The sequence below is a fragment of the Lathyrus oleraceus genome, chromosome 7, assembly GCF_024323335.1.
Source record: "Lathyrus oleraceus cultivar Zhongwan6 chromosome 7, CAAS_Psat_ZW6_1.0, whole genome shotgun sequence".
Taxonomy (NCBI): Eukaryota; Viridiplantae; Streptophyta; class Magnoliopsida; order Fabales; family Fabaceae; genus Lathyrus; species Lathyrus oleraceus.
The window spans coordinates 36,471,848-36,496,537 of NC_066585.1; the positions used below are offsets into that span (position 1 = coordinate 36,471,848).

The following is a 24,690-nucleotide window of genomic DNA, read 5'->3' on the forward strand; positions in this document are numbered from 1 at the left end:
TGACAGTTTGAAGGTGATAAGGTTCGAGGTAGCGATTGAAGAATCGGGTTCGAGTTGAAGTCTTGACAGGTTCTTTCTTGAATAAAACCATTAGGGTTTTATCCTCCAATACCGGTTTGCGTTTGGGGGTTTTTGGACGGGTTGCTTCATTATCATTCAGCTGAGCGAAGGTAACTGATAAGAGAAAGTCTTCATCAGTTTAGTAGCGGGGTCGGTGATTGAGCAGTGAAGAATCCGGGTTTGATTGTTCTTGTTCGTGATCAGCCGGGCCAAGGGATTGAAGAACGGAAGGTTCATCAACGAGCGGCAGGAAACGGAGGTCAAACAGCAACAATCAAAGGTCTTGATTCATCTTGAATCAAGGGGAAAGGAGAAGAAGTATCATTCAACATATTGCGAAATTCTGTTGTTTACATACTCTGCACTCCTTGTAAAAACGATTAAACATCACAGGTTATATCTATTGATCATCTCAATTCTAATTTTAGAATTGAGGGCAGACGTACCCCGAAGCGAGGACGGCGGGGGAACTGCCTCATCAAATCTCTGTCTTCTTTAAATTTTCTGCACAAGTTAATTTTCAGCTTAAAATTTAAGTGATTTTAGTTTAAGCAATTTTCTGACAAACATTGATTTAAGTTGAGAAAGTGGTGCAAACTGTTGTTGGAATACTAAGTACAATAACATATTGTACTAGGAAAAATTGTATCACTTACTTAACTCAAAAATCACTTGGAGTGCTTGTGCACACCAAGTGTTTGTAATATTGCCTAAGCTAAAATTACCTTAAGTTTTCTCTTTGGTATTTTTGACTCATTGGAACTAGGCTTGCAAATAAGTGATCTAGATAATTGATTGTGCTTTGTGTGTAGTGAATTGTATCTCTTCTAATCAAATAATCCATTCGCTTAACGCATATCCGGTTTTCCAATAACGGTTCGTTTTAGACTAATTTTCCTCGGCAGCTTCCGCACCTAAAAACATTTTTAAACCAATTTTTCTTTTAAATTGGTAGCGCCGACTAAAGTTTTTAATTGGGATCTATTCAACCCCCCCTTCTAGATCCGTGCCATAGTCTAACAATGCTTTCTCCACACTGCGGTATTATTACCTATTATTCCACTCTCTTTATACCCATGAATCTCCCATGACTTTCATATTCTACCACTGCATCAACATTCTTTTCGAAATCGGCTTCAAATTCCTTGTGCTCAGATTCTCCACCATCAACATCCACCTGGATATCCTTTACCCTAACCTCAATCTCAAGCACACCTACCACAGGGACTTCCTTTGTTTTTGACACTTGATATTACGGCTAATCTGATTTTGGTTTTGCTTGTTTTTCTGACATCTTTTCCATTGGCAAATTGATTCTGTTTTTGATTCTTGTTTTTTGGCATCCAACTCTATACACTCCCCTTCCATTAAAACCAGGCAAGTCCTGTCTTCACCCAAGAACAAGACTTGTCATATTCCAAAGACCTCCATCCATGTGTTTTGTTTGATGCATACTTGATTGTAATGGCAGACTATTTGCATGTGTCTCCTCTTCATTGAGTTTGGTTCCTTATTACATAGCATTTTCTTTATTTCTTCAATTCTGCCAAGGCTGATCTGATTGTGGTTTTGCTTCTTGTTTTTATGACATATTTCCAATTGTCCAATTTAATTCTATCTGTCTCTTGTTTTTTTGGCATTCAACTCCATGTGTCCCTTCCATCTAAATCAGACAAGTCTCGTCTTCACCCGAGAACAAGACTTGTAATATTTCAAAGCCATTTGACGCATAATTTATCGTATTGGCAGCTTATGCACATGTGTCTCTTCATTGAGTTTGATTCCACATTTCATAGCATTTTTTATCTCTTCAATAATGCCATGCTTTTTCATGATCTTAGTGTATCTGGAGTACCAAGAGTCAAAACTCTTATCTTAGAATAGCTAGAAACCCAAGAAGGTGGCTATGGCTCCCCTATCATTGGTCTCTTTGTTATTTTTTCCTCGACGAGAGATCCAGCAAGTCATAACAATTTCTCAGGAGCCCCGAGAAACTGAGAGGAAGAAAAATAGAAAGACTAAACAAACAGAGGTATTACTGAAAACTGGGCAAAAAAGGAAGAATCGAATTCTCCCTAAAAGTAAAGGGCTTTCCTTCATATAAAATATCTCCCCTTTTCACTCAGAGACTAATTACAGAATGAACCACTCCATCCGTCAACCCCCTATCTGTTTACTCATCTAACTAATCTCTTCTTATTACTAACTAACTGCGTAACTGATCCAAACCAATTTTGTTTCTCTCCTATCCTAAAAGTTGGTCTTTTACAATCAGCAAATTAACCTATCTTCTTAGCATAATAAAATCCCATGGGTTGATCCTAATCATATTAATACATCCACCGCTCTTTTGAGTAATGGATTATCGAACAACCCGGGGGTGCTTAAGAGTTATATATCAACAATAAGAGATAGTTCAGGTACCTTAAAACGAGCATGTAGAGTAAGCAATACATCATTCAATAGACCTGCTGACCAAGCTGGATCAGAGAGTTCTGATGCAATAATGGATTCTAGTTCATCAAATGAGTCGACTGGGCCTTGCATCCAGATCAATGCCTTGATCACCATCGCTCGAACATAAACACATTCACAGGCAACTGTTGTCCGCACCACTTCCATTAATGAAGCCAACATACCCGCAATGGTATCTCTACCAGCAGTTCCATTAGACACTGAGGAAGTTCTTCGGATACCTGTGTCAAGGTATCAGTTATGTAATATAATTAGATAATTGCTCAGCATGCATGGTAAGACAACCTATTTATCTTTTCCGTGCATCAACCTGATTCTTATGTAAGACTACAGGTTACACACATGCAGAAACATGCAAAAATAACTAAATTAACGCAGCATAAAACATAATGTTTCTTTGTTAGAATATCTAAGAAATATCCCATCACATCATTATTCTATCATATAATATGTTAATGTATCTTAGATTATCTATTATAATAATTGTTCTCGGATTTTCTTCAATATCACAATTTGTTTCAGTATCTTAGAGTAACCAAGTATAAAACCATGGAAAAAACTTGTTACTTGGTAATGAAAGCCCACAAATATATCTCCAGCTTGCAGCAGTATGCAGCAAGGGTTGTAATCATAAATCCACACTACTGGTTACAGAAACCTCATTTGAACTTACAATCTATGCCGAATCATGCAGATAGAAATTTTACTTTCTTTTTAATAGAATTCTTAAGTTTCTATATTGGACTAACTCACCCTCACAAAACCGATTTGTAAGGTGAGAATTGTCCTCACTTATAAACATGTTCTTAGGCCATATCCCCTCCGATGTGTGACTCTTAACACACCCACTCATGCCCAACACTATAGGGTTGGGTGCGTGGATATAAATGATGGATAGCCTAATAGCAGAAACCTGATAGCGGGTGGCCTGTGGCCCAATAGATCTTGGATAGGCTCTAAAATACCAACTTAGTTTTTAAATTGGACCTAACTCATCCTTATAACTGTTTTTGTTTTTGGCAAAACCTTATAAAACTGATTTAAAATGTGAGGATCGCTCCACCTATAAACAAATGTTCAAGTCATATCTCATCCGATGTGGAGTGGAACTCATATCAAAAATAATATTGACAAAGGACAATATAACGGTGTGCCATTGTGTGTTACAAGTATTGGATTGTGCTTCTAGTTGTGCTTGTGTTGTTCAAGGCGTGTACTAGACCTATGGGATCCTCTAAAAAGAAATGAACATAAATTAGCAAAGAAAAAAAGGAGAAAATATCATTGGCTAAAATAAGTTGAATCTCTCTGCCTGATAGAGTTTATTAGTATTTTCATGAACCAACTATTATAGAAGCTTAAGATGGGTTAAGACAGATAAATGATTTTATGTTCTTCAGTTTAGATATGTATTAGATTTAAATTATAGTTTGTTGAATAATTATCTCTATGATTAGGTTTGTTGGTTTTATCCCTATAATCAAGGATTTAGTTGTAGATTTGATTGTAATCACTTGGTCATATATAAAAAGGTTGTTAGTAACTTTTAAAATTTGGGTTGGGCCTAACTCATCCCTACAAAACCGCCTTGTAATGTGAGGATTGCCCCCAGTTATAAACACAACACAAGCCCTGTCTCTAAGCAATGTGGGATTAAATCCACCCCTTCAAACCCAACACAATGAAGGTGTTGGAGGCTGTAATGAAGGCAAGCCTAAGTACCGCAATTAAGGCGACTAGGGACGAACTGCAATAAAGGCGGAAATTTCAACACACATCCTCACGCTTGGACCTCAATGAGGCCGGAGCGTGGACGATGCGGGAAGCCAACACGTGATTTAGGATAGGCTCTGATACCATTTTAGAATTTGGATTGGGTCTAACACAACCCTACAAAACCGGCTTGTATGTGAGGATTGTCCCCACTTATAAACACAACGCAAACCATATCAAGTAGCAATGTGAGGCTAAATCTACCCTTTCAAACCCAACACAATGAAGTTGTTGAAGGCTGCAATGAAAGCAAGTCAAATGCTGCAATGAAGGCGACTAGGGGCAAACTGCAGTGAAGGCAGAAATTCCAACACACACCGTCACGCTTGGGCCTCAATGAGGTCGAAGCGTGGACGATGCAGGAAGCCCAACAAGTGAAATCTAGGATAGGCTTTGATACCATCTTAGAATTTGGGTTGGGCCTAACTCATCCCTACAAAACCGGCTTGTAAGATGAGGATTACCCCCACTTATGAACACAACACAGGCCCTATCTCTAAGTAATGTGGACTAAATTCCACCCCTTCAAACCCAACACAATGAAGGTGTTTGGGGCTGCAATGAAGACAAGTCTAAGTACCGCAATTAAGGCGACTAGGAGCGAACCGCAATAAAGACGGAAATTCCAACACACTCCCTCGTGCTTGGACTTCAATGAGGCCGAAGCGTGGACGATGCAGGAAGACCAACAAGTGATCTAGGATAGACTCTGATACCATCTTAGAATTTGGGTTAGGTCTAACTCATCCCTACAAAACCGATTTGTAAGGTGAAGATTGTCCCCGCTTATAAACACCAGCATGGGCACATACGGATCGCCGCTACCTTCAAATTGCTTACTCTATCGCGGGTGAGGTACTATTTATTGAAAAAAACGAATTGTTGTTTTCTGTCAGCTTGCCTTCTTTGTTGTCAAGTTGCAGCATAGGCCCCTTTTTATCCGTATAGGCAACTCCGATTCTATTGATTTCCCTTATTTATGATTGAGTGGGTCTTCTAAAACACAGCCCCTATCTCTAAGCAATGTGGGATTAAATTCACCCCTTCAAATCCAACACAATGAAGGTGTTGAAGGCTGCAATGAAGGCAAGTCAAATGCCGCAATTAAGCCGACTAGGGACGGACCACAATAAAGGCAGAAATTCGAAGAGTAACTTCCCTCAAGCAATTCAAATCATCCCATTCAAAATGGTATACTTATGGTTGTGAACACGTCTAGATAGCTTTTCTGCAGTGCTCTGGTCTTATGTCTCAACTGTTGCATCCCAATGTCACTTGCTTCAATATTTTACGTCCTTAGCCACTATTCTTTGTTCGTTGTGCGTATTTATACATGGCTCATTTATTGTATTTTCATGAACACAAATGGTTTTATCGTATTTGAAGAGCATTTAAGACTGCAAAAAAGCTATGTGAAGAAAAGCCATTTATCGTATTTGAAGAGTAAATGGTTTTATGTTCATGAATATAATGATGAAAATGACTACGATGAGGATAAAACAGACAAAAAGCCTCTGTCTACACTTCTATGCAAGCATGAACCATTAAACAAATAAAATAACATTACTTTCAGGATGTGTACTTTCATCTGAATCATTTAAATCTGCAGCCTCAGCAAATGTATTGACATGTGCTCCTTCATCAACATCCTGTATGCCCATAGCAAAAGCAGCGGCCCGACTTTTCCCCATCTCCTGTACAACTCTAGCTGCTGCATGAAGCACAGGTCTAGAAAAGCTACGGAAAGAACTCTCTAACCTGAAAAGCAGTCAATGGTAGGCAGTGTGCAAATATTAGGCAATTTCTACCTCAGCCAAGTCTGATGACTTGAGAATTCAAGGAGAAAATAGACAAGCACGTTGAGAAAACAAATAAACGAGTTTTTGAACCTTCTCATTACAAGTTTTATAAGAGGTTGTGGCCGTTTTATCTTGTGTGGTTTCTCTTTTGAACTTTCTTTCGACGATGCTTCTGGTAACTTGAGAATCTCCCTGGTCAAACGGTACCACCCAGTAGCACGCTCCTCCGTTCTAAAGGGTAAACATGATAGGATTACAATTTACAACCCAGCCAATAAAAGGCAAAAATTTCACAGAACTCATAACCTAGCCAGACAAAGATCTTATGGTTACATAGGAGGAGAGTGTATAGACTTCACTATATGATATAAATCACACCTTTCAGCGCTATCATATTTTCCAAGTACGCACAAAATTGCCTCAAAACAGACTCTTTCACTGGGATCCAGCAGAAGTTGATAGAGCACTGAATTGAACTGGGTTCTAATATCTGGTCTTTCTGTACATGAATGTAAAACAAAAAGTTAATCATACAAACTTCCCAAGGATCAATTTCCATTAAATAAAACAAGGATCTAAACACACCAACCATCTAAAGCTCTAGCTCTCGATATTGTACAGCATAACCTCGCTAGAGAAACTCTAGCAAGAACATCGTGCAAATGGAGAACATCTTGTAAAGCCCCTGCAGCATACACCGAAAAATTAGGACCAAACAATCTAAGTTTGTACCACAGCATAAATATAGTAATCAAAATCCATAAAGCCTAATTTCTTACTATGAAGGCAACAAGTTAGAGCATAAAAACTCAGTAATTGAGTATGCAAACATTTTCCATGTGTTTTGAGTTTTGTGGTTTTTTTAAGTCTATGGCTTTTTAAATACCTGAAGTAATCTGGGAGTTCCTCTCCACATACACACAAAAAAAATCACAAGACATTGGTGCTTTGATATATTTCATCAACACAAAACGTGTTCTTAGTCCTTATGTACTGGTTTTTAGTGAATAAAGAAGATATCACATTCAAAGTCATATTCAACAAACAAAAGGAAATGAAGGAAGCAAGGGATGATGAAGATCCAACCCAGTACACATACCTCCAGGCTGCACTTGCTTTCCTACAGAAGAATACACATCAAGTATTAGATTTAAGGTAGTAGACTATGGAGAATTAGTTTCCAACGATTAATTGCAAAGGAATGTGTAAATCACCATTTAAATGGAAAACTGTTATGAGGATTGTGTAATTACCTAAGGCCATTGCAACGGCATAAGGGTCCCTTGCTGCTATCTCAGAAACAATTTCCAGAGCATTCCTCACAGCAACCGGATCAGCAGATGAAATCCTGAAGTCAACTCTGTTTAGATCTGGGAACTAAACAGCCGAAACAAGGGAGAAATGCAAAAGCTAAAAAACTATGAAATGTTAAAGCCAGCTCAAAAGTAAAAGAAAAGCAAGAAACGAAAAATTTCTCAAAGGCAGTGAACAGTCCTGTGTAAGCTCTGGTTCTTGAAATTTTCAGAACCCTGTGTTCCTTTCAGTCGATAGATACCAAACTATGGCAAGTAAAACTTATCTTCACAATACTCTACTATTGTTCTTCCCGATATTTTGAAACAACCTATGAAATGTATTTAAGTTCCTGTCTTTTTATCCTTGATACATGTTTTAACCACTGAGCTAAAAACAATGCTAAAACAAATTACTATCAGCTTCTGATTTCCAGAAACAGATGGGACACACAGCAAACCAAATGTATTTAAATTCATGTCTTTTTATCCTTGATACATGTTTTAACCACTGAGCTCAAAACAATGCTAAAACAAATTATGATCAGCTTCTGATTTCCAGAAACAGATGAGACACAGAAAACCACCACAAGCCAAAACAATTTTTCATTTGACAAAGCATTTGTTGGGAGTCCAGGGAGCGACGGAACTGTCAACGAGCTAAACGTTCAGGATCCAAGAGACATTGACACCACATCATACCCACCCAAAAACCTTAAGACAATAGGGGTATGGATCATTTCTCTTATATACCCAACATTTCCTCCATTTCTAATCGATGGGGGACTTATGCACTCACACTTGAATCCCAACAATCTCCCCCACAAATGTGAGTCACCCACATCACTAGCCTAAGACCCATACTAGGATCCCACTTCCGCTCCCCCACCAGCCTAACCATGGCTCTGATACCACTTGTTGGAGAGTCCCGGGAGCGAAGCGTCGGAAGTATTACTGAGCTAAACGTTCAGGATCCAAGAGACTTTGATGCCACGTATCCACCCAAAACCTTAAGAATTAGGGGTAAGGGTCTTTTCTCTTATGAACTCAACATTTCCTCCATTTCTAGTTGATGTGCGATTTAACCACTCACACATGAATCCCAACAATCTCCCCCACAAGTTTGAGACACCCACATCCCTAGCCTTGATCCAAACTAGGATCTATTTTCGCTCTTCTATCGAGTCTAACCATAGCTCTGATACCACTTGCTAGGGAGTCTGGGGAAGCGCCGGGAGTGTCAATGGGTTAAACGTTCATGATACAAAAGACATTGACGCGACGTATCCACCCAAAACCTTAAGGGAATGGGAGTATGGATCACATCTCTTATATACCCAACATTTACTCCATGCCTAGTCGATGTGGGACATAGGCACTCACACTTGAATCCCATCAATCTCCCTCACAAGTGTGAGTCACCCACATCACTAGCCTTGATCCATACTAAGATCTCACATCCGCTCCTCCACCGAGTCTAACCAGGCTCTGATACCACTTGTTACGGAGTTCGGGAGAGTGCCGGAAGTGTCAATGGGCTCAACGTTCAGAATCTAAGAGACCTTGACGCCACATATCCATCCAAAACCTTAAGACAATTGGGGTATGCGTCACCTCTCTTATAAACTCAACATTTTCTCCATTCCTAGTCAAAGTGGGACTTAGCCACTCACACTTGAATCCCAAGTGAATTATTATTAAGAAGCAAGAAGGAGAACTTAACAATGGGGAAGCCGATCTATGCTATCCCCATAGCAGAGAAAATCAAGAAGAAAATAGAGAGAAATAAAAGTGAGGCGGAGCTGTTCAATCGCAATAGCAATAAATCAGATATGCAAACCTCTTTGAGAAATTCAACTTATTGTGAAACAAAAGATTCTAAGGAAAAACTTACAACCAACAAACAACATTCAACTGTTTGGCAGATTGGACTACATATTATTGCCTAAATTTGCTGCTGTCTCCTGTGTTACCAGGGCTAACAATAGCGGATGTCGGTGCATGGCAGAGAGCCAAAATCTCGCATAACGCATATACCACCGCAGCGCCACCATCCGTCACATATTTGGCCTTGGTGGAGACCTAAAACCCACCACCGATATCCGCCATGGCCGGTATTTAACAGTGCCTTGTGTTACTATGTAATGGCACCCAGTATCTTCTATTTGTTTAATTCTGTTTGTAGCATGCTCCTAAATTTGGTATCTTCTATTAGAGTTTAATAACCTTTAGTTGGTTAGATTATTTTCTTATTTACAAGATTAGTTGGTCAGATTTGATATTATAAATACCGAGCCAAGGAAAAAAAACATAAAAGAGCATTAACCCTGCCATGTATAATCTGAAAAACTAAACCAGAAGGCATAAAAGAGTATTCATCCTGACATATATAATCTGAAAAACTAAACCAGAAGGCATTGCTAGTTGCAACACTCAGAGAGCAAAGAATAGAGGAAGATTATATCTTCAAAGTGAATTTCTAAGGACCCGCATGGGTAAGTAACATTGACACTAAGGTTGATATACTCATTCTGATTTCTGACAAAGGTGAAAGGCCTTATGTAACTCTGCATCGCGGATACGAAAGAGAAAGAGGTTATGAAGAGAAATTCCATAAATATGACGCCAGTAAGGCACTATTTTTAGATGGTTTTATTGAAATCTTGTTTTTGATGGCACCTAATAACATTTAGTGGTTATGTAGTCAACCTGGCCCGGTCGGTTAAGGTCCTTTGTAGTGGTTGATTCTCTAGGTCTAAGCCGTGAGCTGAAAATGCACAGAAGCCTGAAAAACAAAACTCTCCCTAAGAAAATATTTTTCTGTGGGTCTTCTATTACATACAAGCCAAATACACCACAAAATAGGAAAGAAAGTACAATTCTGTAACATGTTACTTGAACAAACTTATGCATGTGATATGCAGCAGAGGAAAACTCATCTGCTTGTAGCAAAGAAAAGCTCTAGGTAATAATTAGTAAATATTAGATATAAGAGCAACTTACCCTAGTACCGCATAATGCAGAAATGCTGGGTTTCCAGGATCTAGAGGGAGTCTTCTCAAAGCACTCAGGGCAGCATACTGTAGATTGCCTCGGATGATAGACTATATGATCAAGCAAATTAAAAACATTAATAGGACTGCTAATTAAATTAATGTTTTTCTATTTGACAATATTAAGTTTAGCATAAAGTGTTTGCAGATTATGATAAATCTTGGCATAAACTACATCACACGAAATTAAAAGTACAAAGCTCTTTTATAGGATATCATTCTACAAATAAAATAAATTCCCAAAAAATAATACCAGCTCTAAAAAGTAAATTAGACCCTTTGAGATAGTGATTCAGATACAATTAAAACAGGTGTTAGAAGACAGAACTATGCTACACAACTGAGTCTATGGAGAGATTCATCCAATTCTAAGTGTTCCTAGCACTGACGCAAACACCGAACTCGATACTGAAACGTCGACACCGGTAATTATTTGATAAAATAAAATGATTGAATGTATTGACATATGTCGGTGTCAGAAACGCCTTCGATGTGAAGTGTCGGTGCTACGTAAGTTTATACCTCTACTCTATCAACTTTTTCTGGGAGTGGGGGGCTTATATCCATGTATTGGTTTTATGATGCACACTACAAAGGTTCATACAAATGTCGAGATACAATTTTCCCCTAAGAATAATATTTTTTCAGAAAGAGAGGCCAAAATGTGTTGGAATAGCTTGCTCTCACAACATTATCCTTAAGAACCTAAAATTTAGCATAGCTATGAATGGCGAAATGAAACAGTTCCATAAGGGACTGAAAAATATTCACTTTAAATAAAAGTTTAAACACACTCAGTGACACACACATATATCACGACGAGAAAGAATAGTTCAAAGAAACAATCATACTTCTTTATCACCGCCTTTACCCCCAAGTATGCCTTTCTTTTTCTTTTGCGAAGGATCGCCGACCTGAAAATTGAAAACAAAAAAACTTTTTGAAAATTGCAGCAAATCACCAACCTAGAAAATTGAAGTACCATATTTTCACTACTACTCTGACAAATAAATAATCTTCGTTAGAGAAAATAAAGTCAGAAAGGGAGAATAACATAGCCTCCAAGCAAAAAAACTAAATTGAAAAGGCAGAAGACACAAAATGAAATCCAGGTGATGAAGCTCTGCAATCATATCAACTAATAATACAGATCTTTAGAAGAAGCCATGTGCTAAGCACCATAAAGAGGCTATGAAAATATTTTTTATCCAAATCAAGTATCGTGCATTTTGGCCACCTTTTCTGGCCAAAGACCCAAATCTTAATTAGAATAAAACTCTAAACTCTGAAGGCATTCCCAAGACACACAAAACACGTCAACAATTCCAAACAACCAATTCCAAATATAGGTGGCCTGTGGCCACAGTAATAATTGAAAATAAATGTGCAGAGGTCAATATTGTATATGCATTATGAAGATAATAGAAAAACACAAACCTTCTCTAGTATGGCAAATACAATTTCATACAACTTGGACAAAACTTCAGAGTTAGTCGAAGGAGCATACGTAAGCGCCTTCAAGGATTGCAGTCTTCGAGCATGAACTTCAAAATACAAGTTGAACAGGAATCAAGACATTATCTCAATATGGAAGACATACTTCAACAACCTATGTTTAACAACATGGCATTTCATTGTACAATTGCATAACAGAAAGCTTAAATTTAAATTTCCAATAATTCTTGCTCGGAATTAATCACTCATTAATTCCAAATAAACAATAAAATTATTGACTGCAAACTAGATATCATTGTACGATTGTATACCAGAGAAATTTAAACTTTATTTTTTCTCCTTCCTCTCATGGATAACCGGATTTTTTTACTGGAGGATGGCCTATTCAAAGGCGATATCAAGGATAGCTGGGCACCACAGTTCAAACATAAAAGGGTCCATTGATCATGCCAGTTTAGCTCTCATGTCCGGTTTAATTAGTCAGAGTATCAACCAATTTTTTCATTTTCTGTGTTGTTTGTATCTCGACATGTTCTTTATTTTTTCTCCTCTCTCTCATGGATAAAAGGATTTTTTTACTGGAGGATGCCCCATTCAAAGGCGATATCAAGGATAGCCAGGCACCACAGTTCAAACATAAAAGGGTCCTTTGATCATGCCAGTTTAGCTCTCATATCCGATTTAATTAGTCAGAGCATAGTATCAACCAATTTTTTCTTTTTCTTTGTTGTTTGTTTTTCGACATTTTTTGTTGTTTGTATTTCGACATTCTCTCATATCCGGCTTGTAAGGTGAGGATTGCCCCCACTTATAAACATGTCATATCTCTAAGCAATGTGGCACTAAATCCACCCCTTCAAACCCAACACAACGAATGTGTTGGGAGGCTGCACTAAAGGCAAGTCAAATGTCACAATTTAGGCGACTAGGGGCGGACTGCAATTAAGGCAGAAATTCCAACACATTCCTTTCTATATTGATTGTTATTCAGAATTGTGCCAGTTGGCACTCTGTTTCAATATGATAGAGTTAGTAACAAAGGGTGTATGTTCATCCCTTGGTGAGGGTAGGATAAGAATCCAATATATACTCTTGTCTATTTTCTGTTATGATCATAAAACACAATTCAGAGAATATTCTCGAATGTGTGTTCGCATCTCATTCACCATTTCTAAAATGTGCAAATATTCACTGTCTCATTAAAGGTTTAAAACCACAAAAAACAAAAGTGCTTAACTCTTACATTCTACATCAGCATTTGTGGCTTCTGTACTAAGCTGTTCTATTATTCGTGGGGCAACATCAGCCCGAGTAACACCTCCAACCGCATCGATGTCAGCCAGAGCATCCCAGTTAGGAGTGGGTATCCCTCCACCTGAGCTCAAACCTTGGGAACCAGTGTCAGATAAAATTCTGGCCAGATAGTAATAGACATATCGCAGGACACTTTTATCCTCGCACTGCTGATTAAGCTACAGAGAAAAGAGAAATACATGTCATTTTCCTAATATACTAAGCAAGCAGAAATAAAATTCCATAAGAAAAATGCAGTATGCCCTACAATGTACGTTTCATAGTGCGTGCAATTTAACGGTAGGTCCATACAGTATAAACATGTACACTATAGGCATAGAAAGAAGCACCTAGAGGGCTCAATCTGACATGCAAAAACAATAACACAAGCTACTAGGATTTTTTTAGAAAGCAAAGAATACAAGCTAAAGGGGATTAGAGCATACCATGAGAAGAGAAGGGGCCAACGAAGGATCCACGGAATTATAAACCGCAAGTTTTGGAAATACATGCTGTACTAATTGCCGCTGAGAACTTCTCTGAAATCATGTTACCAAAAAAAAAAACATGAGAGACTTTCCACATTCCAGTCCAAACACTAAACCACAACCTCACAAAGAAATTTGCCACAATCACCTGATCAGAAGTAGCAGCCAGTTCATGAATACTTCTGGCAAGTTGCGAATATGAAACTGGCTGCAAAAACAAACATCAAACACACAGAATTATGCACTATCAACACTATATTCTGCATAACTAATAACATAAGGCTTTCAAGTACATCTACAAAACCAATATTGTTAAACTCAACTAACTGATCCAAATGCAGAACAAACTAATTACATCACATTATTTATTGCCATGATAACAAGAAAAAAAAATGAAGAAAAAAACGAAGAAATCATGGAACCTTTTTCTTTTGCTTTTGAGGCATGATATTGGTTCTAACTGCAGCTTTAGCAGCGGAAATAGTATCGTTCTGGATCTGCATCAATGCGGCTCTCTTCGATCTCTTCTCCGTAGCAGGTTTACCTAAAGTCGATGAAGTTGTAGCGGATGTTGACGGTGATGCCGACGGCGGTGGAGCCGCGGTCGATGAGGAAGATGAAGCCGGCGCCGGAGTTGGATCAGCCGTTATCAGATCCATTAGCGTGGTTCCGGAAGAGTCCTGCATAAATCAAGAGTTAGGAACGTGAAGCGTGAAGTTCGAATTTCAAAAAGTGTGAGCAAGTGAGAGATTTTTACCGCCATTGGTTCTTTGTTGTGAATTGTGAATTTTGTGATGGCGTTCGGTGTTTTGTTTTCTTCTTCTCTGTTTATGTTGTTTCGTCACGGCGAGGGTGGCCAACCGTGAAATGAACGACTTCCGGCATTGATTTATTATTATTACTTTCTTAAAAATATAAATAAATAAATAAAATGAAAATTAGTTATAGCCATTATTATGCATTTCCTTTTTTTCTTTCAAAAAAAGTATGCATTTTTTTTATTTACTAGTATTTTAAAGAATATTAAGCATGATAATTCGAATTTTTTTTTAAAATATCCAAAAATTTTAAAAAAATTTCAAAAATATCCATTTTTTCCAAAAAATTACCAAAATGGGCAATTTTTGCCCTAGTTTCCTACATGGGCGCCACCCTAGTTGGCGCCTACCCTTAAAGGGTAGGGCAAGTCGCCACTAGGAGTGGCGCCTACCCTTAAAATTATTTTTTTTTTTTAATTTTTTTTAATTTTTTTTAATTTATGAATTTATATTTTTTCTAAATTATATTAATTTATATTAACACATATATATAAATAAAATTATTTACAAGATATATATATATATATATATATATATTAATTTATATATATACTAATTTAATTTATAAGTAATTATTATTATTTAAAATTTTTTGGAAGAATTAGGGTTAATCATGTTAAGGTTAATTTATCAATTATAATTAGGGTTTATTGATCGGTTATAATTAGAGTTTGGTAGTTATGACCTAATTGAAACCCTAATTCCCTATAAGATTAAGTAATCAAGTGCGACACTAATTAGGGTTAGGTAGACTGGTGTACAACCCAGATCTTTTCCTATAAATAAAGTGTTATTTCCTTGCATTTTCTTCACCACTGTTTCCTATCAAGTTGAGTTCATGGCATCCCCAAGACCGTCGTCATGGCAGCGAACATCATCAAGGCGCCCGGATCCTGAACCAGTAATCTTAAAAAGGGATGGGCATGTTATTTTCTCGCCTTTGAAACCTCCAATGGAGATGAAATTTTGGAACATCCGTTCGTTGGACCAACTAAAAAGGTCCTTGATGTCTTGGTTAGAGGGAGATTACCAACCTGGTGAAGTCATCAGAAGGATTCAGAGGCTTAGAACAAGGTTCTCATTTGAAACTGGAGAAACGATACGTTGGTGGATTGAAGTTGAAAGCGACATTGATTGCATCCAAATGATGCATGGATCAGACGGCATAGTGTTAACTGTTGTAATTTCTTAGATTTTAATGGTTGTTTGTCATGTTGTTGTTGTATTTGTTATTGTTCTAGTACTTGTTCTTGTTTTAGTACTTGTTTTTGTTCCAGTATTTGTTTTTGTTTTAGTAATTGGTGTTGTAATGTTAGATGTTTGTGTTTGTTGTTCAAGTGTCATCTTCTATTTGGAATAAAAAGTAAACTTTAATTTAAAATGATTTTGGTACACAGATTTATGAAAGTGAAAACTAAGTTGTGGAACTAGATCCACGATATGGACATTTGTTCTTATTATGCCCTAGTTGTCTACATATGCTACACTTCCTCTGCATTTTCTCTGTGACGTCCATTTCAGTTCTAATGCGCCTGCTATTTGGGCGACCACTTTTATTCCGCCGCATCGATTCGTTGTGCCAAACAATTTCCCCGTCATACTCTGGCCAATACGCCTCCAATGCTACCACCGGAAAGGGATTGTCGTATACATTGAGCAATGTTGCAACTTTGTAGATTGGAGACACTAGCGATAATGCATCGAAGTGGCTGTGTGAACACGCTGCAATGACATGGGAACAAGGCATACGATAGGCCTGAAATTGACCACAGTCGCACCAACGGTCTGGTATTAGGACCCTATACTCTTGTCTGGGCAACCCTTGGTTGTGGTCAATTGTTTCCTTGACACTAAAAGTGTGGCCATGGCGGTCGAATTCCGTAACCCGATGGCTGCTGGCTTTGGCAGATTCCTGCCTCATAAACTTCATGCAGGCATCACTATATACTTGACTCGTCTGCAACACTTCATTCCAGCGCCTGCCTCTTGTTACGAACAACGTTGCCATCCGAAAATAGGTCGCACTCACCAATGCGGTTACCGGGAGGTTACGTATGCCCTTAAACACGCCGTTCATTGATTCCACAAGATTTGTTGTCATGTGGCCCCACCTCACCCCATCGTCGTATGATCTAGTCCACTTCGCTCTGTCGATATTATCGATCCACCTCCCTGCATCAGAATTTGCCAACACTATTTCCCGGCGATAGTATTGGAATCCAGGTTGGTTTAATGCATGCCCCGCGTTTATCAAATGTTGCTTCAAGAAGTTATCCTTGAACTCCCGCATAAAATTTTGAGCAATATGCCTGATGCAGTAGACATGGGTAGACGGGGGGTCATGCCAACCATTTGCTGGATTATTGTATGCACTGTCTATTGAAGCGTGCCTGTCAGAAATCACGCAGATGCCAGCTTGTGGAGTCACGTGCGTTCGAAGATTCTTAAGGAAGAAACTCCAAGCAGCAGCCGTTTCTCCTTCCACCAATGCAAAGGCTATTGGGAAAATATTTGAATTGCCATCTTGTGCGACCGCCATCAGTAACGATCCTTTGTATTTCCCATACAGCCAAGTTCCATCGACTTGAACAAGTGGTTTGCAGAATGTGAACCCGATGATGCAGGGACGGAATGCCCAGAAAAGTCTATGGAAAATTCCATTACCTTCTAGACGAGTTCCGTCAGGGGATTGTGCAGGCAAGGTCTCCATTATAGTAACCGTCCCAGGTGAATACAATCGTAGTGCAGCCAGGTAGCGTGGTAGTTGTTTGTATGATTCCTCCCAGTTACCGTACACCAGTTCAATTGCCTTGGTTTTCGCTAACCAAGCCTTTCTGTATGACGGTGTATATTTGAAAACAGCCACACAATGGGAGATAATTGTTTTGACCTTCAGTGACGGGTCAGCCTCAACTAGAGGTAATATGGAATGGCAGATCATGTCATGGCTAAGTTTGCGATGATCCTGTGCCATGTTGGTGTTGACGCAAATGTGAGCTTGAGATATGGACCCTATCACCCACGCATTATGCTTCTTCTTGTACGATGCCATCAACCTATATCCACACTCCGGATTTTTGCATACAATAATGTATCTTTCCGGATTTGATTTGATAACATCGTAGTCAACACAATTTTTCAAGTGCCAGTTCTTTATTGCTAACAGACACTCTTCCTTGGTCCGAAATTGGTCACCCTTCTTTAAGTCCTCATCAGACCTCATATATGGGTTGTAGAACATATCTGATGAGGGCTCATCCTCGCCCAAGTTAAGTGTTGTGAAGTGCGCAGGAGGTGAGTAGCGTTGCGCTATAGGTATTTGAGCTTGGTCTTCGTCTTCAGAATGACGGTTCACCAAGTCATCAACCACGTCTTCAGCATCATCAACCACATCGTCTTCAACGTGGTGCTCAGCATCTTGTTCGTCATCAATCACAGGATCAATAACCTGTGATTGAATATTCTGAGTTGGTTGAGGTTGTTCCAACACAATGTACAACACTATGTATTCGTAACCAGAGTACTCATGGTTACGAAGCATGTATTGTGTCTCCATGTCATTTTGAATCAATGACTTATAAAACTTGACAGAGTTGTTTTCTGAAAAAAAAGGTTGTTGATAAAAAATTTGGGACACGGGTTGTCTTAGTTTGGACTCAATCTTCCTCTTCAGATAAGAGAAGTCAGCTCCTCTATTTAGACAAAAACGAGTGCATTCGGTGTTTCTAAATAGGAAGCCAGACATATCACATTCATAAGTCTCACCATTGACGTGAGCTTTGATTTTGTATTGTGATGAAGATGCCATGTTTTGCGAAGACATTGTGAAGGTTTTGTGAAGATATTGTGAAGGTTTTGTGAAGGTTTTGTGAAGATATTGTCAAGGTTTTGTGAAGATTGCTGTGAAGATATTGTGAATACCTTTGCGAAAATGTGTGTGAATATTTATACTGCAAGAATCTTACTGCCTATCCATCAAGTCTTCACCACCAAGTCTGAACTTAGTCTCAGAGATTCCCATGCATGCATGTTCCCCATCAAGTCTTCACCACCAAGTCTGGCAGATTCCCACGCATGCCTTACACGTGTCACACCCTTGAATGCAACACTCCCACCTAGTCTGTACTAATGCATGCCAACCTATTCACCTAGCCTGAACTTAGTCTCAGAGATTCCCATGCATGCTTGTTCCCCATCAAGTCTTCACCACCAAGTCTGGCAGATTCCCACGCATGCCTTACACGTGTCACACCCTTGAATGCAACACTCCCACCTAGTCTGTACTAATGCATGCCAACCTATTCACCTAGCCTGAACTTAGTCTCAGAGATTCCCATGCATGCCTGTTCCCCATCAAGTCTTCACCACCAAGTCTGGCAGATTCCCACGCATGCCTTACACGTGTCACACCCTTGAATGCAACATGTAACACCCCGAATAAAATAAGAGAATTATTTAAATTAAGTTAATAATATATTTATTAATTTAATTAAATAAATTGAATTATTGGATTATTATTATTATTATTTGGAATAATAATTAGTGGAAAATATATAAGTTGGAATAAGAGAAAAGGGTTTTCATTTTTGGTAAAGAGTTTTCACGTGAAACAGAGAAGCGGCTGAAAAGTGGAAAGTGGAGAAAGGGCAAAGAGGAAGAGCTAGAGAGCAAAGGTTGAAGAACGGAAAAGCTTGAAGCTTAGAGATTGCCGGATTATCTCAGGTAAGGGGGTTATCGTCGTTTAATGGGTATTATGGGTTAGCATGTAATGAGTAGTGATAAACCGTTGAATTGACCCTAATTGGGATTGTTGAATGCCAAAAATTGTGATGGATATGTTGTGTAAAAACTGGAATTGAACCTGTAATTGAGTGTGTTGTAACTTCCCTAACGTATAGCTTTTTACGGAATTGGAATCGGAGGTCCGGAAGTCCTCCAACGGTGGAAAATGCGGAGAATTCTGCATTCTGCTTGTGTTAGCGCAGGAACTGCTGTTTTGTCTGCGTTAACCGGTTAACCCAGGGTGTTAACCGGTTAACACTGTTGCGAATTGTAAAATTAGTGCTGTTTTGCCTGCGTTAACCGGTTAACCCAGGGCGTTAACCGGTTAACACTGTTGCGTTTTGCCAGAAAGTGTGTTTGTGCTGCGTTAACCGGTTAACCCAGGGCGTTAACCGGTTAACACTGTTGAAAAGTGAGAAAATTGACATTTTAATGTTTTGTACATAATTGATGTTGGGCCTATAGTGGCGTATGATGTAATAGGGATTAATTCCCGCTATTTTGAGCAGTATAGGTATTAGTAGAGTGTGCTAATACTGTGGTTAATTATTTGACATGATATGATGTTTTGATACATGTGTTGATGATGTTTGATGGTATGCATAATGTTGTGAATGTACATGTTATGTATGCAATTGTGAATGGACTGTTGTATGGCTTAGAGTGTGAGCACATGTCCATTGTGGATTTTGTTGTTGATGTTGCATTGCTAGATGATTAGCATGCATAGTGTGGCCTTTAAGGTGGTAGCTGATTCCCATGGTGAGGAATTAGTGAGTTAGTCATTTTGGACTGTTGTTGATGTTTGTATGCTAGGTGATTAGCGTGCATAGCATGGCCCATTTGGGGTGGTAGCTAATTCCCATGGTGAGGAATTAGTGAGTGAGTCACTAGGTCTCAAATGAGTGGGACTAGTGGGCTTGGTAGCCGTGCCTGGATTTGGACGGTGAGGTGAACTATATGTTCACAAAGAGTCGGTACCGCATGCATGGAGTCTCATTTCATAATTAATGTATGGCGTATAATATGAATGGATGTATTCCAGTATTATACGTGTGTTGTGTGTTGTGTTGATGTTGAGTATGATTGAGTTGATATTGCTGTTACTGAACGTGTAATCTGATTTGGGTGATGAAACGTGTTATTACTTAGCATTACATGATGTTTTATAATGCTTGTTATATCGATTGAGGAACTCACCCTTACAACTATTTTTTAGGTAACGAGCAATGAGTTGAGTAGAAGCAAATGCTTGGAGTCTAGTGTAGTCTCCTTAGTGGGTCGTGCTCTGATAGATGTAACATCGGGATGGGATGTTTTAACTTGTTTTAAATGTTTTATTGTTGGTTATGAACCATTTTACATGTAATGTTTTACATGATTGATGAGATTTCTATCCGCTGCGTTTTATGCAAATGTTATGTTTTGAATTAATAAAGGAGCATGACCGTTATATTGTTGAATGGTGTGCAGTGTTTGTGTGTGACACCCTTAACTGCATAATTACTCTGAGTTTTATATGTTGTTTTAATTAAATATTTGGGGTATTTTAGAAGGGTGTTACATTAGTGGTATCAGAGCATAGTCGGTCGAGTCGAGTCGTAATTATTCTGTTTCCCCTGTACGGGATAGGTGTTGTGTAACCCTATCAGTACTTATTGTTTTAGCTTGTTGGGTTTTCAGAATAGAGATGGCTGGAAGAGGTAGAGATGATGCTGCGATTGCTGAGGCTCTGGGGATGCTAGCTGGAGTACTTGGAGGGAATCCGAATGTGGTGGGGATGGGAGCTGCTCGTCAATTGAGTGAGTTCCAGAAGAACAATCCTCCAATGTTCAAGGGAGCATACGATCCAGATGGCGCTCAGAAGTGGTTGAAGGAGATCGAGAGAATCTTCCGAGTGACTGAGTGTGCCGATAACCAGAAGGTCAGGTTCGGTACGCATATGCTGTCAGAAGAAGCTGATGATTGGTGGGTTGCTACCCGCACTGAGTTGGAAACTGCTGGGAATGCTGAAATCACTTGGGCTGTGTTCAGAGAGAGATTCCTGAGGAAGTACTTTCCAGAGGATGTCAGAGGAAAGAAAGAGATAGAGTTTTTGGAATTGAAGCAGGGTAACAGGTCTGTTACTGAGTATGCTGCTAAGTTCACAGAGCTGTCGAAGTATTATACTCCCTATAATGAGGCTGCTGGAGAATTTTCGAAATGTGTGAAGTTTGAGAACGGGTTGCGTCCCGAGATCAAACAGGCTATTGGATATCAGCGGATCAGAGTGTTTTCTGACTTGGTTGACTGTTGCAGGATTTTTGAACAGGATTCCAAAGCCAGAGCGGAGAGCTATCAGCAGAGGGTTGATAGAAGAGGCAAGAATCAGAATGATCGTGGGAAACCGTATGCAGCTGGCAGAGGTTTCCAGAGTCAGAGTGGGATGAAGAGGCCCAGTGGGGGAGACTCTAGTGCTCCTGCTAAGTGTTACAGATGTGGTCAGGCTGGACATCGTGTCCATGAGTGTACCAGTGCTGAGAAGAAGTGTTTCAAGTGTGGAAAAGGTGGTCATTTGGCTGCAGAGTGCCGGTTGAAGACTGTAACTTGTTTCAACTGTGGAGAGGTGGGTCATATCAGTCCACAGTGTCCTAAGCCGAAGAAGGAGAATCAGTCAGGAGGCAAGGTCTTTGCCTTATCGGGTTCTGAGACTTCTGCAGATGATCGTTTGATCAGAGGTACGTGTTATATTAATGGCTTTCCTCTTGTAGCTATTATTGACACCGGTGCTACTCATTCCTTTATATCTTTGGATTGTGCTGTGAAACTTAAGTTAGAGATATCTGAGATGTATGGTAGTATGGTGATTGATACTCCTGCAAAGGGTTCAGTGACTACTACTTCAGTTTGCTTGAGTTGTCCTTTGAGTATTTTTGGTAGAGATTTTGGGATAGACCTTGTGTGTCTTCCACTAGTGCAGATTGACGTTATCTTGGGTATGAACTGGTTGGTGTTTAACCGGGTTTCCATCAACTGTTTTGATAAGACTGTGATCTTTCCTGAGATTGAGGAAGGAGAGAGTTTGGTTTTATCAGCGAGGCAGGTGAATGAGGCAGTAGCGGATGGGGCAGAGTTGTTTATGCTGTTAGCGACTTTAGAGGCTAAAGATAAACTGGTGATTTGCGATCTAGCCGTGGTGTGTGATTTTCCTGATGTGTTTCCGGAAGAAGTGAATGAATTACCGCCAGAATGTGAAGTTGAGTTCTCGATTGATTTGGTATCTGGTACTAGGCCGATATCGATGGCTCCGTACCGTATGTCTGCTGTTGAGTTAACTGAGTTGAAGAGTCAGTTGGAAGATCTGTTGGATAAGAAATTTATTCGTCCGAGTGTGTCCCCGTGGGGTGCACCAGTGTTGTTGGTTAAGAAGAAAGAAGGTACTATGAGGTTGTGTGTGGACTACAGGCAACTGAATAAAGTGACGATCAAGAATCGGTATCCTTTGCCGAGGATTGATGATTTGATGGATCAATTGGTTGGTGCGAGTGTGTTCAGCAAGATAGATTTGAGATCTGGGTATCATCAGATACGTGTGAAGACTGAGGATATTCAGAAGACTGCTTTCAGAACAAGGTATGGACATTATGAGTATTCTGTGATGCCTTTTGGTGTGACTAATGCGCCTGGAGTATTTATGGAGTATATGAATAGGATTTTCCATCCGTACCTAGACAAGTTTGTTGTGGTGTTTATTGATGACATTTTGGTGTATTCGAAATCTGAAGAAGAGCATGCTGAGCAATTGAGAGTGGTTTTAGAAGTTCTCCGAGAAAAGAAGTTATTTGCTAAACTATCCAAGTGTGAATTTTGGTTAGAAAAGGTTAGTTTTCTTGGTCATGTGATTTCAAGAGGTGGTGTTGCTGTTGATCCTTCTAAGATAGAAGCGGTGTCTAAGTGGGAAGCTCCGAAGTCTGTTGCTGAGATTCGCAGTTTCCTGGGATTGGCTGGTTACTATAGGAAATTCATTGAGGGATTTTCTAAGTTGGCGTTACCGTTGACGATGTTGACTAGAAAGGGGCAAGCATTTGTTTGGGACTCAAAATGTGAAGAAGGTTTCCAAGAGTTAAAGAGAAGGTTGACTATTGCTCCTATTCTGATATTACCGAGTCCGTCGGAACCATTTGAGGTTTACTGTGATGCTTCATTGTTGGGTTTGGGTGGTGTGTTGATGCAACATAAGCAGGTTATAGCTTATGCTTCGAGACAGCTGAGGGTTCATGAGAGGAACTACCCGACACATGATTTAGAGTTGACAGCTGTGGTATTTGTTCTGAAGTTGTGGAGGCATTACTTGTACGGGTCAAGATTTGAGGTTTTCAGTGATCATAAAAGTTTAAAGTATCTGTTTGATCAGAAAGAGCTGAATATGAGACAGAGGAGATGGTTAGAATTTCTGAAGGATTATGACTTTGGTTTGAATTACCATCCGGGTAAAGCAAACGTGGTGGCTGATGCATTGAGTCGGAAATCATTACATATGTCTATGTTAATGGTTAAGGAATTGGATTTAATTGAGCAGTTTAGAGACTTGAGTTTGGTGTGTGAGAGTACTCACAATAGTGTTAAATTGGGAATGTTGAAATTAACGAGTGGTATTCTGGATGAGATTAGAGAGGGTCAGAAATCCGATGTGCTTTTGGTTGATAAGTTAACTTTAGTGAATCAAGGTCAAGGTGGTGAATTCAGAGTTGATGAGAATGGTGTTTTGAAATTTGGTAATCGGGTGTGTATTCCGGATGTTACCGAACTTAAGAAGAGTATTCTTGAAGAAGGACATCGTAGTGGCCTGAGTATTCATCCTGGAGCTACGAAGATGTATCATGATTTGAAAAAGTTATTTTGGTGGCCGGGAATGAAAAGAGAAATTGCAAGTTTTGTTTATTCCTGTTTGACTTGTCAGAAGTCGAAGATTGAGCATCAGAAGCCGTCTGGGCTAATGCAACCGTTGACTATTCCAGAGTGGAAGTGGGATATTATCAGTATGGATTTTGTTTCTGGTTTGCCGAGGACAAGTAAGAACTTTGAAGCTATTTGGGTGATTGTGGATAGATTGACAAAGTTGGCTCATTTCATTCCGATCAGAATAGATTATCCGTTAGAGAGATTAGCCGAGTTGTATATTGAGAAAATTGTAAGTTTGCATGGTATTCCGTCGAGCATTGTTTCGGACAGAGATCCTAGATTTACATCGAAGTTCTGGGAAGGTTTGCAGAGGGCTTTGGGAACTAAGCTGAGATTGAGTTCTGCATATCATCCGCAGACCGATGGTCAGACTGAGAGGACGATTCAGTCACTAGAGGATCTTTTGAGAGCTTGTGTTTTGGAAAAGGGAGGTGCTTGGGATTGTTATTTGCCTTTGATTG

The 24,690-nt window shown here is 39.3% G+C and overlaps 1 protein-coding gene across 2 annotated transcripts in view; it reads right to left on the reverse strand.

The window, feature by feature from the left end:
- Positions 1-14,614, reverse strand: part of LOC127100469 (uncharacterized) — a 30,998-nt gene extending 16,384 nt beyond the window's left edge. The window contains exons 1-15 of one of the 2 annotated variants that reach the window (XM_051037674.1): positions 14,446-14,614; positions 14,111-14,368; positions 13,837-13,896; positions 13,647-13,739; positions 13,151-13,379; positions 11,890-11,996; positions 11,304-11,366; positions 10,403-10,503; positions 7,361-7,455; positions 7,207-7,227; positions 6,697-6,792; positions 6,486-6,606; positions 6,198-6,338; positions 5,876-6,066; positions 2,485-2,756 (exon numbers count right to left, since the gene is read on the reverse strand). In XM_051037674.1, the coding sequence (XP_050893631.1) occupies positions 2,485-2,756; positions 5,876-6,066; positions 6,198-6,338; positions 6,486-6,606; positions 6,697-6,792; positions 7,207-7,227; positions 7,361-7,455; positions 10,403-10,503; positions 11,304-11,366; positions 11,890-11,996; positions 13,151-13,379; positions 13,647-13,739; positions 13,837-13,896; positions 14,111-14,368; positions 14,446-14,451 (1,854 nt within the window). In that variant the 5' untranslated portion in view covers positions 14,452-14,614. Of the gene's footprint in view, positions 1-2,484; positions 2,757-5,875; positions 6,067-6,197; positions 6,339-6,485; positions 6,607-6,696; positions 6,793-7,206; positions 7,228-7,360; positions 7,456-10,402; positions 10,504-11,303; positions 11,367-11,889; positions 11,997-13,150; positions 13,380-13,646; positions 13,740-13,836; positions 13,897-14,110; positions 14,375-14,445 lie in introns of those variants that run through there. The other variant, XM_051037675.1, reaches the window with a different exon arrangement.
- Between the last annotated feature and the right edge of the window lie 10,076 nt (positions 14,615-24,690).